The sequence below is a fragment of the Callospermophilus lateralis genome, chromosome 3, assembly GCF_048772815.1.
Source record: "Callospermophilus lateralis isolate mCalLat2 chromosome 3, mCalLat2.hap1, whole genome shotgun sequence".
NCBI classification, from domain to species: domain Eukaryota; kingdom Metazoa; phylum Chordata; class Mammalia; order Rodentia; family Sciuridae; genus Callospermophilus; species Callospermophilus lateralis.
This window is the reverse complement of record NC_135307.1, coordinates 72,252,641-72,270,530: the sequence shown is the minus strand read 5'-3', so window position 1 is coordinate 72,270,530 and position 17,890 is coordinate 72,252,641. Positions and strand designations below refer to the sequence as shown.

The following is a 17,890-nucleotide window of genomic DNA, read 5'->3' as shown; positions in this document are numbered from 1 at the left end:
TAGGGCTTAAAGGATAGGCTATTTTCAAAATCTAATCATGATGTAAATTAATTCTCAGGATTTATAAATCATAATTTTCAATAGTTTAATTTGGGCACATTTAGTCACACATGAAAGAAACACACAAAAGTTAGTACAAAGTATCTTTTTTATTATTCATAGTACAGTATTCCAACCTTAGGTGAACAATCATACTACCTATGGATTTGGATAAATTGTATGGTATTGTAAATCAGTATACTAATTTTTAATTCAACTAAATATATGGCTTAATTTACAGTAACTAAAGGAAGACATGAAATTGTTCCAAAAGATATAAGGGAAGAAGCAGAGAAATATGCTAAGGTGAGCTTCAGCATTAAAAACTTTACTAATTAAAATCATGTATTGATAATAAAGGAACTTGCCTATTAAACACTGAAGAGTTGAACCAAGGGTAGACATTTTCTAGTTTATCTGCAGTGGAAATAAAGTTGCACTCTGGTTCCAAAGTTTTTTGGGCGGTTAAAAGTAGACAGGGTTTTCAGGACACAAAATGCTTTTCACTTGTAAAGAAGTATTCGTTTTTCATTTCTAAATTTTTTAGATAAATTTTTAATGAGGCTAATAAGTGGGACATAACATTAATCAAATATAAATACCATTTTTCTCTTAACAGGAATCTTTGAAGGAAGAGGATGAATCAGATGATGATAATATGTAACATTTACTTCAGCATCTATTCTGTTATAAATTTTTATAACAGTTCCATGTAACTTTAGCCCCTGACCAATTTTCATTAAATTTTTGACTTGTAGCCACTGAAGTTTGGTTAATATCTACTTGACATAATTGGAGAAATGATCAATGACATTTATTACATTTGCTTATTGTTAAAATACAGACTTACGCCTTCTACTAAAATTCCTTAGAATACTGTAAAATGAGTCTTTGGAATAAGATGAATTCAGTCTGTTTGGTTCTTTTATACTGGTCATCAGCCAGTTTTGACTTTTAGGTGTAAGAAAGATGTTTTCAATTTTTTAGGAAGAGACTATCTGAGAAGTCAAATATTTTTGCTTTTTTCCTTTTATTGTGGTAAGTTAAGAATTTCTGTTATGTCACTTTCTGTCTTTACAAAAATCAGAACTGTGGCCTGAAAGAATTACAAATGTGCCCTGAACAGCACTACTCAGAGCAGGAATAATCCGAACTCAGGCCAAGTATACACACCCTAAATTGAGTTCATGCCAGCCTCACTCCATTCAACTGTTATTGCTTTCCTAAGAAGGTAATCTAGTCACTGAGAGTTTAGCTGCAGGGTATTGCTGGGCTTTGAGCATCTTTGTGGTTTAAACAGCATATAATTATACCTGAATATTTAACAACTCAAAACCAGTATTTTGATACCATGAATTCCATAGTATGAGATTGATTACCTGCTATATTTTACAAATCATTCATAGCAGAAAGTGGTAAGTGTTGGCCTTGGACAAATGCCCAAATAATACTAAACTGGATCTATTTTCAGACAGAAATTGACTCTCCTCCTTCATTCAACTAGGGCCAGTCCTAAAACTTCACTTACTATGCTGTGGGCTTAACTGTTCATCAGTACAGCTAATAACCCTCTGTAAGAGGTACTAGAGAAATATAAATTTACCGTGATACCGGATTAATCTAAACTTAAAAATATATACAACATATACCTAATTTGATACCTATTATGAAAGAAAAATGAGAGATTTTCATTATTAATGTAGGTTTAATTGTTGGGCCATTCTGTAATCATATCATTGAGAAATGGCAAGCCTCCAGGAAAAAAAGCTGATATGTTTTACTTTGACATGAATACAATGTTTAAGACTGAATACCTTATTGCTGTAAATCATCTTGATACTGGTACCTTAAAAAACAAAAACAAAACATAATTTTTAAAGAACAAAGTTCTGGTTTACAGTTTCCAACATAATATATTTAGAATGTAAAATAACTTATCTGATGAGATGATCCATCTGTTTTTATTTCTGTCATTCCTAAAGGGACCCAAAAAATGAAGTCATAGGTTATTAATATGATGGAAACATTGGAATAAATTTCACAAGGTAAGCAGCAAATTAAAATTATAGTGTTTCCATTTTATAAAAATATCAACATTTCAAAATATTAAGAAACCAGAAGAAATCCTTAAATGAAACTGTGTTTATGTATAATATTAACTCCTAATGTTTCTCTAAGTTTTAAATTTCTTACCTTTGGAAATGCAATCCAGACTTGACCTAGATTTTACTTTCCTATATCCATACTATGTGCATAGGTTATTTCTTGACAGGTCTTTCCTAATGGCTCCCACCAAACTGCCACAAAAAGCCTTCAAAAATGATAATTAGAATTGCCCTTGCCAAAAACCCTCTTTATATGTTTCCTATTTAAATGTCAGGTTTTAAAAAACCCAAGAATAACAGTGCAGTTGCTCCTAACCCTAAATAAAACTTTGGTTCTACCACTGAGACTATTTGTATAAATCTACAATGTCTTTAATGAAACAAGTGTATAGCCCCCCACCCCCTTATAGGTACTTGACCTACATTTTACAAGAAGTTGTTTAAACCAACCAAAAAAAAAAAAAAAATCACACTTCCTACTTTTTATCTGGTGAACAAGGAGTCAGGCATCCAAATGCTCAAGGCACATGTCTTTTAAAAAATGTTTAGTTAGTTGTAATAGTGGGGGTTCATTTAGACATAGTCATAAATGCATGTGATAAAATTTGCTCCATTTCAACCCTGTATTTCCACTTTCCCTGCCCTCTTCCCTCTCCCGGTACACATCTTACAGAAATAATTCCTAGTAGTAAAGTACAAAGTAAGGTATAATATTTTAAAAATACAGGCTCAAAAATGTCAGTGATTTATCTGAATTTCTGGAAAACTGAAGCTCAGAAATATGTAACATTTGTAAGATCAATTCTTACACTGAAGTACAGTAATGGGATTTTTCTTGACAAAAGAAGCTGGGGGCTTCTAGCCTACTTCAGTGTAAACAAATTAATTTAAGAAAGATAGCATTATAATTAAACCTAGGATATGGTTTATAAATTGATACAAGTTTCAATCTGGCTGGCTTTGTCATTTTTAATAATTATGATTTTGGAGAATTACTAAATTTCATCTATACAGTGAGGATTTATGTACCATTTAAAAAAGCAACAAAAGAGTAAAGATAGAAATTTAAACTTAGAAAGAATTAGAAGAAGTGATCAGAAGACCGAGTATGGTTAAAACATCAATTTGTAAAGGGATTTCTAAATTCAATGTAAACCTAATCTCAAGAGGCACAGAGCGCAGGAAGGGTAAAATTAATAAGCTGTTTCTAAAATTTTTATAAGAAAAGCAATTTGAAAAGACAAAATAGTATAGAAAAAGAACATGTAGAGAAACTACCTGACTTCAAGACTTACTATTAGGGGATGCAGCTAAGTAGTAAGTGTTTGCCTAGTATGTGTGAGATTCTGGTTTGATCTTTTAACACACCAAAGAAAGAAAAACAAAAATCCAGACTTAACTCTAATGCTCCAGACACAATGGAGTTCAAAATCAGATTTCAAATATGATCAACTGAGTGAAAAGGCAAATCAGTGGAGAAAGGAATGATTTTTCAACAAATGATGCTAGAATACTGGGACATCTATCCACAGGATAATTCCAAAAAAATATAAAAGATCTCTTATTGGTTTTAAGAAAGAATCATCCATTAAATCCATTAAAGTTACACAATAAAAAGTTTCAAGAATGACAAAATAGGAAAAACTGAGGAAAAATACTTGCAAATCATCTAACAAAGGACTTGTGCACAGCAGATACACAGAACTTTCAAAATGACGCAACATGAAATATCCTAATTGTAAAAAAATGGACAAGAGTCAGGCATTTCACTAAACAAGATACATTGATGGCAAATACCTATGTGAAAAGATGCTTTTCACTATTAAGAGAAATACATATTAAAATTACAAGGTGTTATCACTCAGCTATAAATAGTGTACAATTAAAGACAAATCACCAAGTACTGGTGAGGATGTGGATTAACAAGAATAGTCATTGCTGCTGTAAAGTAAAATGGTATGGCTGCATTTGAAAACAGTTTGCCAATTTCTTATGAAGTTTAACACTTAACACATAACTCACTGTTCCTACTGACAGGTGTATGTATATGTGAAATGGAAACTAAGGATGTATGACTCATACATACTGCTTAATTACAAATGTGATATTTTGGAAAAGGCAAAACTTGCAAGGATCAGAAAAACATCAGTTTTTCATGGGGCAAGAAGAGAAACAGAAAAGATACTTCAAGTGTTTACGAGATTATACCTCTAGGCTGAGACTGTGGCTCAGTGGTGGAGTGCTTGCCTAGCACATGGGAGGCACTGGGTTTAATCCTCAGCATGATGTAAAAATAAATAAAATAAAGGTATTGTGGCTATCTACAAGTTGAAAAAATTCAAAAAGAGATTTTACTTCTGTCATAAGGCTAAACAGCAGAATGAAGTAATAGGGGCAAGAGGTATTTATGAAAACTCATTTGATTTTACGAGAAATGTTATAAAAATATACAACTTGCTGGGTGTGGTGGCACACACCTATAATCCCATCGGCTCAGGAGGCTGATACAGGAGGATCTCGAGTTCAAAGCCAGCCCCAAAAAGGGAGGCACTAAGCACTGAGACCCTGTCTCTAGAAAAAATACAGAATAGTGTTGGAGATGTGACTCAGTGGCCAAGTGCCCCTAAGTTCAATCACCTGTACCCAAGAACAGTATATAACTAGGTGAAAAAGAGGAAATTAATAGCAGATGGTTTCACATATTTTACAACTCAACATCAACTTTCAAAAAGAGCAACACAAAGATGTTAGGAGAATTATTTCCAACATATAGGTGGATGAAAAGTTCAGGGCCCCCAATCAGGAACTGTATAATTGTTCATTTAATGGTCAGAGATTAAAACCATCTCTTATTTTTATTTTTTGTTAATTTCACAGTTTTAAGCTTTTACTCAAAGCAGTAGCAATCTTTATTTAGAATACAACCTTTGAGAAGAATTAGTTTTACTAACATTTGAATTTAATTCTTTCCTTTTTTTCAAAAGGAGGAAGTGGCTTAATTTTTCATGAAACCAGAAGGTGGAGGGAAGCATTATCTTGGTGAATATTAGTTTTCTTTCCTCTGTGAGAAGCATGTCCAGTAGACAATGCTCTGTGCATTTGTCTGTGAATGTAAAAAGCCTCTCATTTTACTGATAGGTCAAGGAAGAGAAAAGTATCAGAAAAGTATCAATTTGGTAAAATAAGAGCTTGGTTCGGCCACAGTATAGCAAGATTCCCTTACCTGCCGCGTATAGGTTTATAGTGAAAGCATGCTCTGACATATTTTATTAACTATGAGTTCACTTCACAGGACTGAAAAAGCAACACTAATTCATTATTTCTAACTCATGTTCTATTTATTCATTACTTTAGTTATAAAAGATTCCCTGTAGCAACCCCTCTTCAGTACTAGGGACTGAACCCAGGGCCTCACACAAGCTAGGCAAGCACTCTACCATTAAACTATCCTCAGCTCTTTTAAATTTCAAGACAGGGTCTCACTAAGGTGCCCAAGACTGACTTTTAACTTTTGATCCTCTTGCTTCAGCCTCCCAAGAAGTTGCAATTATACTATGTGCCACTGTGCAAGATTCTTAAAATGGTATTACTGCAACTTTTGTACAATATATTCCACACACTCACAATATAGTGATACATTTCTGTTCTAACATTTGAATTTTAACTGTTCCCACTGTTATTTGGAATAAACTGAATGCAATTCTTCTATATTTCTAGAATAAAGTCTATTAGAGAGGCTGAGGCTGTGGCTTAGTGGTAGAGTGCTCGCCTAGCTTGTGCGAAGTGCTGGGTTCGATCCTTAGCACCACATAAAAATAAATAAATAAAATACAGGTATAAAAACATCACATCAATCTTAAAAAAAAAAAAAAAAGGTCTATTAGAAACGAGCACAGACCATTCCTTCAGAGGTGACATAATTCATTTACAAACACAAACATGTTTGACACAGAAAGCCGAAAGGCAAGCCATAATACTGGCAAGTCATACACTAAAAATTTCTGACAGTAAGCAGTTTCTCTTCCTTCCTGGCAATCCTCTCTCTCATGATACAAAGCCAAATGCAGCTTTCTGACAAATGACTTTATGTGGAGACATGACGTGCCAGCTTCCTCCCCCTCTCGATATTTGGATGGCTTCCAAAGTGAATTTCAGGAGACGCTTTAAACATGAAACTCAAACTAGCCTACTTTAAAATCTATTCTTTTCCCTAAATGGAAATCTGACAAAACAGGAAGTACCCAGCAGCAGAGAAGCAAGTTCTGCAGCTTTAATATTTACTGGGAACAGCCTAGTTCTTCATGACTATGTAATAAAAATGCAGAAGTTCAAAACTGGGTGGAAAACCGCAAAGTTTGCAGTAGCATACGTAATTTTAAGGCCTTAAAAGCAGTATCACATGATAAATAGAGAAATAAGAAACCGCAAAAGGGCCTTTTGTTTGGCTATATTTCCTTGCATGAAAATCCCTTTCCCAGTTCCTTCAGACTAAGATATAAGCCACTAAAACTATACAAACACTGCAAACAGCGATATGGTGGCATATAAAAATTTAGAAACAAATTTTTTTTTTTTTTTTTTTTGAGAATCAGTAAGAATTTTAGTTTGGTTTGAGGGAACCAATGGGGCAAAGTGAGATTTTTTTTCTTGCTTGCTGTAGCATTTGAGGTAACCCTGCATGTGAATAAATATAAACCCCTAAGTGGTCTGTTAGGATCAGCAGAGTCAATAACATTATCAAACATACCACCAGCCAAAAAAACAAAAACCCCTTCCTCCATGACTTATTCATGCCCTACTTTAAAGCTGTGGAAATAACTAGAGGACTTTTCAATACCAATTAACTTGTATCTTAATTTTTAAACTATCACTCCTAAAGAGCAGTACAGTATACTAAAAGGCCTAAAGTACTAAACAAATATCATCTATCCTTTCCTTCCTCCCTGGCAAAAGCAAAATGAGATTCACAGGCAGTCAGGAAATGTGTGATTATGTATTAATAAGTCATGTATTAATATAATAGATCACATATTAATAAATCAGAAGAACTGGGAATAGTGACACAGGCCTGTAATTCCAGCTACTTAGGAAGCCGAGGCAGGACAACCTCAAGTTTTGAGACCAACTTTTTGAAATCCTAACTCAAAATTTTTAAAAAAGGGAGTGGAACGAGGATGTACTTTAGCAGTAGAATACTTGCTTAGCATGCTTGGGGTCCTGGATTCAATCACTACCAAATAAATAAATATTTTCTCCTGTAACTGATTTAAGTACACTGAACAGTATAGAAAACAGAAGCTTCACTGTAATGAAATTAACTGGTAATCATGCTTAGCTATTATTTGAAATTTACTTTAATGTCCAATGAAAACAAGACTCTTAATAAATGGGTTAGAGACAGAACTCAGTGTAAAGTGCTTGTTTAGCATGTTCATGGCCTTGGGTCTGATTCCCAGTGAGGGGGGAAAAAAAAAGAAAACAAAAGATCTTTGAAAATAAGGAGGGACATTAAAACTTGTCAGAATATGATCCTATGTAATATGAACATCAACTACTTCCTTAAGTGCTAAAATTATCAAGTCAGTGCCTGATACTTCTGATTTGGGTATGAGAAGTACACAATGTAATTCCTATTTGAAAAATGTGGTGCTGGATTAGAAATTTCAAACATTAAGAGTTATAAATACCTAGTCCATGAAGTTTATTCTCTAAAAGCAAAAATTCATGCAGTGACTATCTCAGAGGTCACAGTAATGAGTAAAACCAACAGGCTTATAATTACAACATAACATCTGTTTTTCAAAGCCAGTGTTACTATATTATGATGCTCCTTTAATTCAATGTCCTACTAAGTTATTATAAAAATTCTAAGAACTGCTTCTTTAGATGTATGATACGGCTCTGATATTTCAATTTATCTCCCTAATTTCCATAATTCTCATTTCTTCTAAATCTTAAAGGCCCAAACCCTTATCAGTATCTCAGCAACTAAGGATAAAATAAACATACTCAAGAATATCTCATCCAATTCCTATTCTCATTTCTAGTGTTATGGATTATGGTATTGTGGTTTTTAAAAAGTACTTACATGGTAAAATTATGAGTTCAAAACTTATTGATCCAGGTGGCCTAGTTACTAGCAAGTTAGTCCTTGCCAAACTTTTCTGAAAGAAAATATTCTAATGAAAATTCCTAATTTGTGCATAGTTCCCATAGTGCTATTACCCCTCCATAGGCTCTTGAGCCCGATTCAATTCCCAAAACTTTAAGTGCTCTAATTTTAAGGCATTGATTAAGGGGTTCTTAGATGTACAAATACTGAAAAAGCACATCTTTAATGACATACATTTGTCTACTATATGCCATCTTTTGCTTGCTATACATTTTATAACATTTAATTCTACAAATAAGTACCCACAAATGCCAAGGCCTATGATGGCTCCTAAACTTACAAAGGTGAACAAGGTATAAGCTCTCTATCTATAAAGATTTCATGACAAAGTGAAGGACATATAAATAAATGAAAAAGCTAAAATGCAATACAGAAAGTGGCAGGAATTATGTAGGAGAAAACATGGAGATATTACTTGTAACTACACCTATAGTGCTATCAAGGAAGCTTTACTTAAAATGTATTTGAACATGCAGAGATAAGGCAACATTCTAGGAGGCTGGACTATTACCGAAAACAGAAAAAGGAACAGGAAAAGCATGAGGCTTGTAGAGGGGAACATGACAGTGGAGAGTGACTGTTGCATATGTTTTTTTTTTTTTTTGAGAGAGAGAGAGAATTTTTTAATATTTATTTTTTAGTTTTCAGCGGACACACCTTTATTTGTGGTGCTGAGGATTGAATCCAGCACAGCGCGCATGCCAGGCAAGCACACTACCGCTCGAGCCACATCCCCAGCCCTGCATATGATTTTTGAAGGGAAGAAATAGGAAATAACATTGAAGAAAGGTTGTTATGACCTTGAAGAGGGTCTATAACATAAGAGAGTTGTCCAGCTGCTTTATCTCTGTACATAAATATGATAACATAATAATTTAAACTCTCCTGGGATAACACTCATTTAATAATATTCACACTAAGACCACCTGATTCATAAGTACTTCCTAAATAACTTGGTATCATTCTAATAGTACTTCACATGTATTAATGTAATTCTAATCCCAACCTTGTCAGGTGAATTCTCTTACTGATGGGGTAGAAAATAAGAGAAATACATCCTAAACCACTAAATTCCCTGGCTACATCTTCACATACTAAACCTAGAACTATTTCTTTGCTTTTCCTGAAATATTTTAAAATATTTTTTTAGTTGTAAAGGGGACATAGACTCTCTTTATTACTTTACTTTTATGTAGTGCTGAGGCTTAAACCAGTGCCTCACACATGCTAGGCAAGCACTCTGCCACTGATCTATAGCCCCAGCTCCCTGAATGTTTTTTTGTATTTTTGTTGTTGTTTTGTATTGGGGATTGAACTCAGGAGTGCTTTATCACTGAGATACATCCCCAGTCCTACTTTTTTAAAATTTGAAATTTTGAGATAGGGTCTTGCTAAATTGCCCAGGCTGGTTTGGAAATTATTATCATCCTGCTTTTTAGTCTTTCAAGTTGCTGGGATTACAGGAATGTGCCACAGAATGGTTTTTGGTTTTTTTTGGTGCTGGAGATCAAAACCAGGGCCTCAAACATGCCAGGCAAATGCTCTTTCACTGAGGCACATCTGTAGCCTGCCCTGAAGGATTTTTTAATATATTATTTTTTAGTTGTAGTGGAACACTACAGTATCTTTTATTTATGTGGTAGTAGTGAGCGCAGTACTCCTGAGCCACAATCCCAGCCCTTCTTGAAATATTTTTACAGCTATTATTCTTACAGGGATAGGAAAAACCTAAATCCTGTCAGGTAACTATAAAGTGGAATCAAAAAGGAAAAAAATAATTTAACATTGTGATTTACCTATACCTAACTAATCATTTAGAAGACCTGCTTTTTCCTAAATTAAGAACTTTTCTCTTGGTAAATCACAGGGGAAAAAAAAGAAACAAAACACAAAACACACACTTTTTTTTAAGGCCTTAGAAAGGAAGGGTTTGCATGTGATTGTGCAAGTGTGTGTGTGTATGTGTGTGTGTTGGGAGCAGAAGGGGAATAGGTGGTAGAAGAATCAAAAGAGGTTAACTGGTTAAATTAAGCTCTTTCTCGAGGAATACTTAAAAGTTAACTCTGTAAAATTTTTGGTACAAGGGACTGAATCCAGGGGTGATCAAACCAGACCAAATCCCCAGTCCTTTTTATTTTTTTATTTTGAGACAAGGTCTCGCTAAGTTGCTGAAGCTGACTTTGAATTTGTGATCCTTTTGCTTCAGCTTCCCAAGCCACTAGGATTACAGGTATGCACAAAAGTTAACTCTTGGCTTGTTCTGACTTTTTTTTTTTTGGTACTGGGGATTGAACCCAGGGTCACTTAACCACTGAACCATGACCCCAGCCCCTTTTTATATTTAGAGACAGGGTCTCAGTGAGTTGCTGAGGAACTTGCTAAGTTGCTGAAGCTGGCTTTGAACTCCTGATCCTCCTGCCTTAGCAGTCAAAGCCACTGGGATTACAGGCATGTGCCATTTCATGTGGCCTGTTCTGACATTTCTAACTATTAAAATATTTTCTTACATTTAACATTAAAATTTTATGTTAAAATAAAAGTGATTTATTTTTTTAAAAACTTTTTTAGTTGTCACTGGACCTTTTATTTTTTCATATGAGGTGCTGAGGACTGACCTAGGGCCTCACATATACCAGGCAAGTGATCTACCATTAAGCCAAAACTCCAGCCCTAAAAGTGATTTCTAAAAACAGGACAATGTAAAAAAATTTTTTTCTTAGTTATAGACAAACACAATACCTTTGTTTTATTCTTATTTATTTTTCTGTGGTGCTAAAGATTGAATCCAGCACCTCACACGTGCTAGGTAAGTGCTCTACTACTGAGCCACAACAAAGCCCCAGGACAATGTTAATTTAATTACTTGGATTTCAGCTATTTAAAGATCTTGAAGTATATTCAAATTTTGTGTATTTTTTACCTCTCTATATTCTACTGAAATCAAACTATATCAAAACATGCAAAAATTAGTCCACTCAGGAAGAAGCAAAGAGATTTTATTTCATGTGTCTACTTTAAAAATACATACTTTATAAGATTCCTTCATAAAACTACTTTGTTTCAATAATGAAAAACTAATTTCTCCTTAAGTTAGAGAATCATCTCATTTTCCTGAACTTATTTAACACATTTAACTTTTTAATCAAAAAGACTTAAAAAAAAAACCAGAAATAAGAAAGTCCTGATTAAAAAAGTAGTCAAATCTAATAAACTAGAATTAAAAGTTAAAATATAGAAACAACATAAGATCCTGTATTAATGCCTGTTCCAATCAGTGACCCTGGAAGTAATTTGACAAGTGAATAGACAGATGCTTCCTGGACATTTCAAGCTTTCGCTTATATGTTTAAAAACAAATCGCATCATTTTTACCTACAAGTGGTCTTTCTGGTCTTCCTAAATCAATTAATGTAACTATTCCCTCTCCTTAAATCTTGGAAGTGTGACTTTTTTTTTTTCTTATACCTCTATAATAAATTAGAGGCTAAGTGCTGTCCACTCTTTCTTCCCCTTCCAAACCTAATAAGCTCTTGCCCACTTATTACCTTTGCTCTCCAGGTTCCACTCTAGATTTACTTCTTGCTAACACTACCTCAACAGTATCTTGTCTTGGTCTTTCCAATTCCTATTCAATATCTTCAATTTTTCAATCATACTGAACATTATTTTGGAGTAATTTTCCAAGAATATATTTTATGTACATTTTAACCTGTGTCTATTTAAAAACCTTCAGGAAAACTAAAAATATAAGAGAAATCTATATGCAAAAATACATGCAGCAAATTACTACTAAGTGTTATATAACAATGCAAACAAAAATAAAATATCAAGAGTCCATCTATAATTAGAAGGCTCATCTTGTGTAAGAATCAATTAAGTGGGGCTGGGCTTGTGGCTCAGTGATAGAGTACTCGCCTAGCACTTGTGAGGCACCGGGTTCAATCCTCAGCACCACATAAAAATGAAATGAAGCTATTGTGTCCACCACCTACAACTAAAAAATATATATTAAAAAAATACTGAAAGAATGATTAAAAAAAAAAAAGAATTAAGTGAAATCATGGAAAAAGGTTCCACCTCACTAGTTAACAACAAAAGTCTTACAAAGAAGGAAAAAAAAGCAATATGTTTTTCACATATTAATAAAAATGCTAATTATCTGTGTTTTGGTCTGTTCTCTTAGGATTAATTTAAAGGGTCATTCGTTATTCAGTCATTTTTATGACTTCTGAAAGGATGTTTTGAAAAGGTCTACACTAATTTACACTATCACCCTCCATGTGAGTTTAGTTACTGGTATTGAGTAGTCTGTAATGAGTATTTTTCTTAATAGGTGAAAAACATGTTGCATCCCCCCCTTCTTTTTAAGATCATTTCCCTTTTCTTTCTCTCTCTCTCTTTTTTTTTTTTTTTGGATAATATTCCAACCACAAGGATCTTTACATGTTCAAATTCTTTTTAAGTAAAGTTTTTTTGGGGGGTGGGGAGTGTTACCGGTTATTGAACACTACCATTCTACCACTGAGCTACATCCCCAGCCCTATTTTTTGTTTTATTTATTAGAGACATGATCTCACTTGAGTTGCTTAGTACCTTGATTTTGCTGAGGCTGGCTTTGAACTTGTGATCTTCCTGCCTCAGCCTCCAGAGGCACATGCCACTGTGCCCAGCTAGTAAATCTTTCTTTTCTTGGGCAGGCGGGGTGTATAAGAGATTGAACTCAAGGGTACTCAACCACTGAGCCACATCATGAGCCCTATTTTGTATTTTATTTAGAGAGGGTCTCACTGAGCTGCTTAGTGCTTTGTGGTTACTGAGGCTGGCTTTGAACATGTGATCCTCCTGTTTAAGCCTCCCGAGGCAGTGGGATTACAGGTGTGCGATACTGCCCCCGGCTACTAAATCTTTCTTGATACCACTATATGTATTGCTACAAGATCTTTACCTAACTGGTTTACCAACTGCCCAAAATACATCTTTTCTTATATAATTACATTCTTGCTCACAACCTTCCATCCAATTATAAAGTCTTCTTTCTAATTTTACAGGTTATATATCATTACCCTTAAAAAGTCTTCAAACACCAATAAATAAATTTCCTTCTACTGTTGTGTTTTAATGGTGCTGGGGATCTAATCCGAGACCCTATACATGCTAACTATGTTCTTTACCACAGATGGACATGTATACACCTATACACACACACTCTTACATACACACACATATATATATATGTATATCCCCAGCTCCTCTGCTCTTTCTTAAAGCAATGTTTCTTAAAAATTTCTAGATCTCCTTGACTGTATAGAAAACTTTATTATTATTTAAATCTTTAAATAAAGATCTAATTTTCTTAAATCTTTTGAAGCATGTATTTATACTAACTTTTCATGTTTAATTATGTTCTCTTTTATTGACAGTAAGTTTCTCGAGCACAGATCCTTGTAGAAAAGCCATTTAGTAACCAGATCTGCATAAATCCAAATCTTAAGTATGCTGTTATTCTAATTTTAATTATATGTAGAAAAACATTATCTATGACTCCATGTGGCCATAAAATCATCAGTGAGCTGATTTTAGAGCTGATTAGATAGAGCAAAAGACGATATAGACTAAAATGTATGCTCTGATTATAAGCAAATTATGTAATTTCTCAAAAATAAGTCTAGGAATCAGTTCTACTCAACTTAGCAATCAGTTCTATTCTGAACATATACTGATGTTTCCAGAAATAACTGCACAATGGAATAAATTCTATTATTTTTTACACACACACAGGGCCAACCTTGATTATTTAAGGATAAACTAAAATTACACACCAGAAATGGGATTTTTCAAGACACAGCAGATTCAAGTCTTTCAAAACTGGGATACATAGCTTCATTTCCCCAGAAAATCAGTCTTATTCTGAAAGACAAAGACTTCTTTTAATTTTGAGTTATGTTATAGCTTAGACATTTAGAATACACAACTATTATAAAAAAATTATCTTGCTGCTGAACTGTCACTGGTCCAATTTTCTTTTCAAGTTTTTTGAAAGAAAGAGGGACCCCATGAATATGCTCACAGTGTTCTTTGATAAAAATATTAAATATTACTTAAAAATTAAAAAATGGAAGCCAGTCCTGGTGGTGCATGCCTGTAGTCCCAGCTACCCAAAAGTCTGAAGCAAGAGGAAAATCTGAACCCAGGAGTTTGAAGCCAGTCTAGGAAGCATGGCAAGTCCCTGCCTCAAAAAAAAAAAAAAAAAAAAAACAGAATCAGGAATGACATTAATGGTTAAACAAATACAAGGATGTCCTTAGATTTTAGTAAAAAATACCTCATAGGGCACTAATTATGTACCTTCATTTGAATCCGTAAATAAAACATTCTTTCAAAAATAGTTTTATATCACTGAAACATCACTAATAATTTGACATTTTGATTCTGTATGAAGTATTACTCTCGTTAGTCAAGTTCACTAAGTTATAAAGATGTGCAATTTAGGCTGGGGTTGTGGCTCAGCACTAGAGCACTGACCTAAAATGTACGAGGCCCTGGGTTCAATCCTAAGCATCACATAAAAATAAATAAATAAAATAAAGGTATTGTGTCCAACTATAATTTAAAAATAAATATTAAAAAAATGTGCAATTTTTTAATTTCCTTCATTTATGTCTATGAAAAATATTGTCTAGTCTCTTCAGTTAATATTTATCTGCAGTTGCCTTCTATTTTTTTTTTTTTAAAAGAAAGAGTGAGAGAGAGTGAGAAAGAGGGAGAGAGAGGGAAAGAGAGAGAATTTTAATATTCATTTTTTAGTATTTGGCGGACACAACATCTTTGTCTGTATGTGGCGCTGAGGATCGAACCCGGGCCGCACGCATGCCAGGCGAGCGCGCTACCGCTTGAGCCACATCTCCAGCCCCATGCAGTTGCCTTCTATTAAGATTTAAAATCCTTAAAGAATTAATAAAGTCTTAAGAAAATTATGTTGATACATTATTAATGGGTTCTGTAAATATTTATTTTATTAATAACTACAAATCAATTGAATATTAAGTATTTGGAACATTAAAAAATTTGAAGGTTACCCTGGCATCTGTAGAACATCATTAATTTTCAAAAGTACTATTAAAAATGTTATGTTAGCTTATTATTTCTCACATTTTGTATACAATTGTGCATACAGATTCAATATCTTACAATGTACCAGGAGGAGGAACATATTGGTAATTAAAAACAGTTGCTGCCTTTTGGGAACATTCTTAAAACGGAGAAGAGGCAAATAATTGCAAAGAAAGTGAGGTGAAAGGCATGTAAAGGGTCCTAATTGAGGCTACAATAGCACTAAGGGAATGTATATGTAAATATGAGAAACTTTAGGGAAGGCTGCATGGAACCACAAAGTAGTAATACTCAACTAACTTGAGTATTAACTCCTTGAGGGGAAAAAAAAAGGAAACTGTAATAATTCTATTTGAGTAACAGATCTCAGAAATAAAGAATAAACAGAAAACTGGGTGGAAGGTTTCAATTAAAAAAAAGGACAACAAATAAGATCATAAGGCAAGAGAGCATTCTGATGGACAATTGTACATGTATCCAAACCCTCAAATGTACAATTCTTTTGACCTTATATTTCCACTTCTGGGAATTTATTACAAAAAAATAATTAGGGGTATGCTAGAAGATCTACATGCCTAGAAATTTTAGTCCCTGATATGTACAAGGATATTCACTGACATATTAGTGCTATTATAGAAAAGTAAACAAAACAGGTCATATAAACTATGGTACATCTGTCCTATCTAACACTATAAGGCCATGAAAGATGCTTTATGGATAAATTATTTCTGATGTTCCCAGTGGGTAATATATCATTCTAATTGTACTTAGTTTTTCACTCAACTGTTCAAACCCAGGGCCTTGCACATTTTAGACAAGCGCTGAGCCACAACCCCAGCCCTAGAATGATGTTTTAAACCATCAAAATAACCCTCTGCACAGTATGAACTGTAATTACTATCATTCGGTAAAAGAAATTTTGGGGGTTGAGGTTGTGGCTCAGCAGTAGAGCGCTCACCTAGCACAAACAAGGCCCTGGGTTTGATCCTCAGCACCACACATAAATGAATAAATAAAGATATTGTGTTCAACTACTTCAAATAATAACTCGGGGAGGGGTTATAAAAATATACAGTGTTCCTTCATAAAAAACATGAAGCGCTCTGAAGTCCAGAAATAAGAACTACATGAATAGGTAAACAATTCTGAGGATGTCCTAATTTGGGGATTTCAAACATCACATCTGAAGCTAATTAAGCAGACTTATTTGAATCCTTGACCAAATAAAACCTCTTTCAACTACCATTCTTGCATTCTAGTATTTATTTACTAGAACTCACCTCTATCATACTTGAGCTGTTTGCCACTGATATGTTGTCTTCAACCAACTGCCAAAAACAAAAAGTAAACAAAAAACCCCAAAGAGTTGTTAAATCACTCAACTGTTCTCTAGTTTTTAGGCCCACGTAATGTAAATATAAGCATCTATTCAGTTAAGTATGACTTGGTCACTCACTGGAAATAGAGACATGGTTCACATTTTTAATGAACAATTTTGAGAAAAATCAACTTGGTAAAAAATCAATTCTACGTTAAAATGTCCTCTTGTGCAAATTTAGTCGGTGTTGACTGTCAAAGATATTACATTCTTTATAAGTGTTAATAACCCAGATGCACTATTTAGAATATGTCAGTTCTTGACTGCTTTAACAGACAAAGTGTTATTAACAGCTCCATGCAGGTACCATAGGGGAAGTCCTTTCAACAAAGGTATTTTCAGTTGCAGAGGTATTGCTAGTCTCTTTCACAAAGTAGCCTCGACGAGCACAGTGACACTCATCTTGACTAAGGTCACAGTAGCAGCCTCTGAACCAGCAAGTAAATTCCTTGGCATTCTAAATGCCAGAGCCTGCTAGCTTCCTCCAAGCTTCGTACGGGAGGGGTAGGAGGAAAACACCTCCCCCAACGCAAGAGGTTTCAAAGAACCATATCCTCCCTGTGTTAACAAGGACACCTCTACGGCGGTAACTACTCTGCTGGAAAATATGACAAGTCCCTGAAACGCACTTCCAAAGGGAGGAAAGACTGCTCGGAGAAAAGCAAGAATCCAGAATACCGCTCATTCTCTTGAGTAGGGACCACAGGATTACCTCCAAGGACCACGAGTCAGCCTCCTCAGCCTTTCTCTTTCCTCGGCGGGAGAGGAAGCCTCGCCCCCTTACACCCCGCCCCCACACTCCACCCCACGGCGGGGAAACTTACTTTAACCATGGCCGCCTGCGGCCCCTTCACTTCCGGTGCCGGTGCCTCTAAAGCTGCGCCATCCCCTAGTCAGTCGGACAACCCTAGTCTCCAACTCACCTTTTCAAAAGCTCTGAGACTCCACCGGTCTTCATTGAGTGCTGTCCTGGAGCGAACGTTGAATGGGCGCCACATTAAAATAAACCTACCAGCTGAAAACTCCGCTTCCTTCAGGCAGGAACATAAAATGCGATAGAGCTGCGACCACTGCTGCCGGGACAAA

At 34.7% G+C, this 17,890-nt stretch overlaps 1 protein-coding gene and 1 long non-coding RNA gene across 3 annotated transcripts in view; one reads left to right on the top strand and one right to left on the bottom strand.

The window, feature by feature from the left end:
• Window positions 1-796, top strand: part of Psma3 (proteasome 20S subunit alpha 3) — a 21,477-nt gene extending 20,681 nt beyond the window's left edge. For both annotated transcript variants that reach the window (XM_076850438.2, XM_076850439.2), the window contains 2 exons: window positions 281-345; window positions 659-796. In XM_076850438.2, the coding sequence (XP_076706553.1) occupies window positions 281-345; window positions 659-703 (110 nt within the window). In that variant the 3' untranslated portion in view covers window positions 704-796. The remainder of the gene's footprint in view (window positions 1-280; window positions 346-658) is intronic.
• LOC143395296 (uncharacterized) lies at window positions 131-17,890 on the bottom strand. The gene is made up of 4 exons (XR_013155372.1): window positions 17,728-17,890; window positions 16,707-16,754; window positions 14,136-14,223; window positions 131-2,015 (listed from the first exon to the last, which is right to left on the bottom strand). It is a non-coding gene; the product is annotated as an uncharacterized LOC143395296 (long non-coding RNA).